Source organism: Amblyomma mixtum, chromosome 10 (assembly GCF_055824585.1).
Source record: "Amblyomma mixtum isolate Tamu chromosome 10, ASM5582458v1, whole genome shotgun sequence".
NCBI lineage: Eukaryota > Metazoa > Arthropoda > Arachnida > Ixodida > Ixodidae > Amblyomma > Amblyomma mixtum.
In genome coordinates, this window is record NC_143021.1 from 158,347,730 (window position 1) to 158,354,500 (window position 6,771).

At 45.0% G+C, this 6,771-nt stretch overlaps 1 protein-coding gene and 1 pseudogene across 2 annotated transcripts; both read right to left on the minus strand.

Moving 5' to 3' along the window:
• Window positions 1-205: 205 nt before the first annotated feature.
• LOC149327477 (uncharacterized) lies at window positions 206-1,227 on the minus strand (annotated as a pseudogene).
• On the minus strand, window positions 1,188-6,283 carry LOC149327478 (uncharacterized). 2 transcript variants are annotated; one of them, XM_089563510.1, is made up of 3 exons: window positions 6,016-6,283; window positions 4,760-4,853; window positions 1,188-4,248 (listed from the first exon to the last, which is right to left on the minus strand). In XM_089563510.1, the coding sequence occupies exons 1-3, from the start codon at window positions 6,166-6,168 to the stop codon at window positions 1,784-1,786; spliced, it is 2,712 nt and encodes a 903-aa protein (XP_089419636.1). In that variant the 5' UTR covers window positions 6,169-6,283; the 3' UTR covers window positions 1,188-1,783. The 2 variants fall into 2 exon arrangements, with proteins under 2 accessions (XP_089419636.1, XP_089419637.1); XM_089563511.1 differs by lacking the exon at window positions 6,016-6,283 and having other exon boundaries at window positions 1,188-2,724; window positions 4,143-4,248; window positions 4,760-5,046.
• Window positions 6,284-6,771: the final 488 nt, after the last annotated feature.

Genomic DNA, 6,771 nt, shown 5'->3' on the forward strand with positions numbered 1-6,771 from the left:
GAGAGTACACCAGGGTTCGTACAAGCTATACAGAAAAAAATTCAAGGATATTCAAGGACTTTCAAGGCCCTTCTAGGAGGTTTTCAAGGACTTGCTACGAAGGTGTATTTCGTAGTTTCAAAACACAAAAGTATTTTCAAAAAATAAATATCTTTATTGCACTCAATGTAAAATAACATACCTTTCAAGACACACCAAGGAAAGTTCAAGAGACCTCCTGAAGCTTTGCCTCAATCTCTTTGTTCAGGTTTAATAATTGCTCAGCCTTAACCTTTCCTGCTTTTCTCATAGAATTTGATTTGGTTATGTAAGTGAGGTCATTGGCTGCTTCCGCCTTTTCAGCATAGTCGTCTGCTGATGCAGTCAGATCGCTAATAGCTGCTTCCAGTATCTTCCTTTTTTTATTGAGGCTGTCAAGCTGGTCCTCAGCACAGCGCTTTTTTGACTGCTTGACACGTTCTTGTTCCAGCCTTTTCTGGGCTTCCAAGTAAGCACTATAATGATGCCTTGCAGCTGATACCGCCTTCCTCAAATCTTTTGTGATGATAATGTTAAAGATACCACCTGCTTTTTCTACTGCATCGCACACAATTCGTTGTGAGATGTAAGAGAGGCCTTTCAAGTTCTCTACAGAGATCTGTCGGTTTATGCTAAAGCCTCTCTCAACAGTTGCCTCACCATGGCTTAGCCAAAGATTTTACAACTTTCCACAGCTCTGCATAAGAAGCATTGAACTGCAGAAGTTCACTAAAAAAGGTGTCCAGACTGGTGGCTTTCTCGAAAAGTCGCAGTTCATGTTTTTCTTGCAACAGCTCCGTGCACTCTGCAAGTACAGAGTCTCGATGCTGATCTGTCAGCCTCCTTGCCGCAATGAGTGCTTCCAACACTTTCTTGAGGCCTGCCAGGCACTCATTAGGCCTGCAGCACATTTGCGAGGGTCAAGCGAGGAAAGGCCTCTAACCACTGGGAACCTCGAGGGGCTCTTCTCAAGGACCTTCTTTGTCACTGCGACTAGAAACTGCTTACACTCCATCTTGAACTGAATATATCCTTTGCACTTGCATTGCTCTTTTTCAGGATTTGTTCGACTGTGTGACCAACATCCACTTTTTCCAGTGGCGTATGATTCTTTGGGTCCTCTATATCAATTTGCAGCACGCCAGTGATCCCCGTTCGGCTGTGTCGCGCCCGTGCAGCCGAGCGCCATATACCGCCCAGCGAACACATCCGGGCCACTTTTAATGTTTCTTTGTAGTTTCAAACGTGATTTATAATTTTTGCGGAGCATTACTCGCTAATACTACAAAATAAACGACTTCTGGAACATTTTTGTGTTAAGCTTGAGTATACATATAGGCATGTTCTTTCATTTTACATTACACAATATAGTACTTTACGGCTATTTTATGCTCAGAAAAGCATTCCCATAGCTATTCTGAATTTCGTTTTCCTTTCTTTCGCGTTACTTTCGATATGCAGATGGAGATAAACAAACTTTTTAATACATGCCAGATTACTTGGTGCTTCACACATATGGTTTCTATAGCATTAAATTTTGACTCACGCAGTCACGGACTATAAGCCCTGTTTAGCATATCTTATGCAGCAATATAATGTAAACTGCTCACTACTATAAATCAGATATCGATGCCGCTAAAATAAAGCAGCCACACGGTTTCTGAACAATGAAAAAAGAAACTGCATCCGATAATTAGCGATTTCCGATGTGATAGCTTGTTTATTTGGTCGGAAACCTTAAAATGTCAAAAACAAGCGCTACAACTCACTGCAAATTAACTGCAGCGCATGTCTTGCTTCCATGCCCATTGACTCTCGCAGCTTCGAGCTGACGCAGGTGAATGCGTAGCCGTACTCTTGCATAACTTGATATCAGTATGTTTGCCAGAGAATCCTTGTGTTGCTGACAAGCCTCCATAGTGAATCGTGTGTTCTTGTTTAAATATTCTGTGACAGCCTTTAGAGGGGACTTAAAGGTGAACAGATTGTCTGTCCAGGACGTGATTCCTTTAAAGTGCTCTTCGCAGGATTGAAGAAGGCTCATAACCGCACCACTCGGATAACACAAGTTCTCACCATCTTGGACGTACTCTTTCAGTGCAGTTAAATATGCATGCTCATGGTTCGTCGAGCCAAGCATTGCAGCCTTGCACTGCTCGCAGTTCGTTTTCTTCAAAATTCCTTTCACAACAAATCTGCCAATATGATGCAAAATACTGCACTCAATTGAAGTCAGTGCTTCAATGAACAGAATTTCCCCATCGTCAATTTCCTCTTCAACATCTCCAACGTACTCTTTTTTTCCTTGTGAAATCATATCAAGCAGGTACTCAGAATCATCCGTTTCATAGCTTGAGGTTGCTGGTGTGTGCAAAAACTGACTGACGCATACAAGTTTCAAAGCACATTTCATGTCATACGCGTTTGGAACGGGTTTCCTGTGACGCACAACAGAAAAAAGATTCTCCAGGCAGTCCTGTAGCAGTCTCCCGGTGAGAAAGAATTTGTAGCCATCCATTTTAAGCACAATATCTTGCAAACGAAGGACAACTGTTGTTGCAATCATGAGACCTGCCTGTGAGGGCTTCCACTGGGATGTGCTGCCCATCTGCATGCCTTGAATTGTGTCCACTGCCAGGCGCAACATGTGCAAGGCTTCATGGTACTTTGCCATATCTTGCCAACTAAGTGCAACTGACGGATGTCGTGAGGACATCAGTTTGTACCATTTTGCGATGAGCTCCAGGAACCATGCTGTGGTTTCAGCTTCTGGTTCGAGCACTTTCTCTCTTATTAGGCAACGAATGGCGGCTGGGGATTCCTTGAAGAACTGAACTGCTATGCCGACCTGCATTTTTGTGAAGTGGCCTTTGCTGACATGAGCTTCAGAAAGTTTGGGTGCAATTTTCAGCTCTTTGCTAGAGTCGTATTCTACGACAGCGCGCACGTGCTCCAGCTTGACTTTGTTTGAGGGTAAGCTATGTTGGCAGACAGTTGCATCGCTCAGCGTAAAGTCAATAGAGTTTAAAAGCTGACCTCGGATATTTTTTATCACGTGAGCCGCGTCCGCAGTGAAAAAGAGTTCCTTTCCCTGAAGCATCGGATGAGGGATTGAGCACACAGTGTTAGAATTCCTATGGCTAGAAAAACCTAACTCGCGCCACATAGCTCTGTTGGACGCTCCCATATCAGAGGTTACCACAAGCACTCTAAGAGAAATGTCAGCGCAAAGCTGCACGATTTCCAGAACAAAACTCTTAAGCAGACCCCCGTCGACAGAGCTTCCTGTAAAATGGTATGCGATTACCTGCTTCCACCTTGTGTTCAATCCTCCGACCATAAACACTAAGCAATGACATGCAGGTTCATCTGGAACTGCTGGAAATGTTTTCCCTCCAAACACAATGTCTTCAGCACGATCGAGGTCATACCCTTGTGCAATTTCCATTTCATCGAGATAAAGCACACAATCTTTTTCAATATCTTCCATGCCCTCTGCTTTTACTCTGAGAACGTCAATCACTTCAGTTAAGATTCCTGGTAGGAACTTGAGTCCCTGAAGACGACGGACAAGAGTCCTATTAGAAGGCAGTGGGTACCCAAGTCTTCTTAGGGTTTCGTAGCCTGAAGTTCCACTCGCAAATTTGATCTGAAGGGCTTGTTTAATTGTTTTGGACGACCAGGTGGAACCTTTGTTGCTGTTCCGAGACAGGGCTCGCATTTGGTCTTGATTTAGGAACTTCAGTTTTTTTCGTAACATTTCGCTGGCCTTTTCCATTTTTTGAAGCTTCCTTTTAATTGACTTATTTGTAGCACTTGTTTTGCTGTGAACTTCGCTAAGTTTCGCGTATTTTTTCTTCATGTCCTCTAGCTGTTTATTAAGTGTAGCACATGAGCTGTTACTGCACTTCTCTGCACGGGTTGCACGAAGTGCGCAGGCAACTTGCAGGGAATCATCTGTGGCGGGTATTGAAGTTTCTGGAATGGAACTTGGGCGAGGTGAGTTGTTCATCTGACTTTGAGCCGTCTCCCTGTCGTCACTGGGCAATGGCTGCAGTTCTTGATTTGCCGTGTGTGGCATATCAGCCATGTCGTTGACGTATTGGTCCTGAATTTCTGTTGATGTGGTATCAGAAGCACTCTGTTGATGCTGCAGAGTGCCCCTTTGCTCTGCTGCCGCAGGCACCCCTTGTAACCTTTCCTTTGGCGGCTTCCTGTGCTTAGGCATCGCTGAAAAAAGAGAGGCCACACATGCTGCAAATCAGATGGTGCATTATTTTATCATTACGAACGAGCATGCTCCAAGTCTTGCTACGTTTAGACATAAAATTAAATAAAATGCAAAATTGTCAGCATCATGCTTCTGGGCGGAAGGCGCGGCTGATTTACCTCCCTGTAAAAAATGAAAACGAGCTATTCTATTGACCGGAGGTATGAAGAGTCTTACTGTAATGTGAGCCGCCTAATTCTCTGAAGAAACATTTGTGTGAATTTTATGTTCGTGTTTTTGCACTTTATGCTTTTGTGTTTTGTTCTGAAATTGTTACCCCTCTTGCTAGGACCCTTCACTGGGTCTGCAGTATGATGAAAAAAAAAAAATAATCGCTCCACGTGAGTCTACAAATGGCCGGTCATTACAGTACTAAGTTAGAACAATCAGGCTAAGAATTAAAGAAGCAATAGGATTAGGAAAGAAGCGTTGCAAACTTTCGTTAATGTAGAAATATGTGGCTTATTATACCTCTGAAGGAAAAAAGCGTTGGCACAGCATTGGGCTTCAATTTTTTCCACCCGTCAGCCCTATTCTGCTCAAAGGCGCTTTCTTCAAAATGTGCCTGTAACACAGAAACATGCAATGATCAGACAAACTTATTAATGTTTAAATTGAGAGGGCTTCACACTAACATTCTAAACAGCTAAAAATAAGTAACACAAACAGGGATATGCCCAAACAGTTATAAGTGAAATTCAGGTGCTTGTTAAGATATACTAAGAAAGAGGCAAAAGACCGTCGACTTCTTTCTGAAAAAAAAAAAAAAACGGGGAGGTTGCGAGGAAATTATTGGACACTGAAGAGATGTGTGCTTCCCATGTTAAGATACTAAAGGTTCTTGCCTTTGCTGCTAGGTGGAACATGGGCAGTGAGCTAAGAAATTCCTTTAAAAATAAAACGTTGCACTCATATATGTGCGCGCAAGAAGGTAATGCTGTAAGTCAATCCTGGATTTTTCACGACTTCCCGCTTTCGATCATGCTGTCCACAAATTTTGTGGAGCTTCAATGAAACAGCTTTCTCTTTCGTCTGATCCTGTCATCACCATTAAGAAATTTCCGTTGTTAAAGGGCTCCGTAGTCATGAAATCCTCGTCACTCATCTCCAGTCAGATGTTCAGATAATTCACCGGTCATCGAATGGGGAAAGAAAAGCGAATGTCTAGACAAGCGTGATCACAAAACACATATCGATCACCAAGTTAAGCGTGCCTTTATACATGCAGTAACTACCAATTAGCCGTTAGTAAACTAGTCATAACGAGTCCTGACATGATTGTCATGGCCACACATGCGTCTTGCTTGGTCATACGCCTCATTTCTTTTTCTCTCTCTCACACACACACACACACAAACGGGCGCGCGCACGCACGCACACCGTCTGAGTTGGACAGCGGCACAAGAATACAACGCCGAGAAAATTCCTCAAAGCGCTCTGTATGTCATAGCATAAAAGGTAACTTAGAGCTCCCCTTACGTTCCACTGCGCACAAAAAAGAAATTGCACAAGGATCCGGTAGCAAAGAGCGCACATCTTTACGCGCTCGCAGTACTACATGTACAACAAGAGATTATAAGAACTAAGCATGTCGTGTTGCCCAGAAATAAACGAGTTAAACACGCAAGCATATGCGTCAGATATCTAGGATACAAGACTGACAAACGCTACGGTATAAAGCATGCAAATGAAAGAATAACTACGAATACAGAAGAAGCATAACTTACGCTGCATACACACGAGCGGTCCGTGGGTTGCCACTTGTCGCGCTTGATTTTTACGAGCCAGAGAAGCCGTCTTTTCGGTTCTTTAGGGAACCGGTACATCTTCCACTCATTTCGTGAGTGGTTCGTGCACTGGGGCACGCAACACCCGGGCATTTTGTCCCAGAAAACGCCGCGCACGTGCCTCTCCCAAGCAGCCGCGGCGACGCGTGGGGAGCGAAATGGCCGCTGCCGCTCCGGAGGCGGCGTTCGCCCCTTCAAAGAATGGCACCACCCTCCAAGAGGGCGCGCGCATCGAGGCACCCTAGCTTAAACGGCGGTCCGGACTGACTGATAGCGGTCAGCGTCCTTCTTTATAGGCTCGCTCTCCCGTCTGTTTGTTGTTCGCGCCCGAGTAGGCGCGCACATACACGCAGCATTGGCAGTGCTGTCTCCCTTTCCTCTTCTCACCGGCCGCGCGTCCTCATTGGTCAGAGGTCGCGGGTCGCATCTCGAAGTTTCGAGCGTGTTCTTGAGTGGCGCCGACGCCGACGGGCGAGGGGGACGTGTCTTATACCCCTGTCACACGGGCATTTCGAAGGCCCTCGAATCGATAGTCTATCGACTCGAAGGCGATCGAGCGCTGCTACACGGCCAGTTTGAATGGCCATCGAGTCAATAGTCTATCGAGTCGACGGAGCAGCCCGGAACTCTATCGAGATTTCGAGGGCCTTCGAGCGTTGCCCAAGGTTGCTAGCATTGCTTCGAATGACAACAAAC

Excerpts from the sequence above, each read along its gene's own strand:
- LOC149327478 (XM_089563510.1), bottom strand. The coding sequence starts at position 6,168 with ATGCCCGGGTGTTGCGTGCCCCAGTGCACGAACCACTCACGAAATGAG. Across the intron at positions 4,854-6,015 it reads ACCGCTCGTGTGTATGCAGC|GCACATTTTGAAGAAAGCGC; the intron begins GTAAGTTATGCT and ends TCTGTGTTACAG. Across the intron at positions 4,249-4,759 it reads AACGCTTTTTTCCTTCAGAG|CGATGCCTAAGCACAGGAAG; the intron begins GTATAATAAGCC and ends CTCTTTTTTCAG.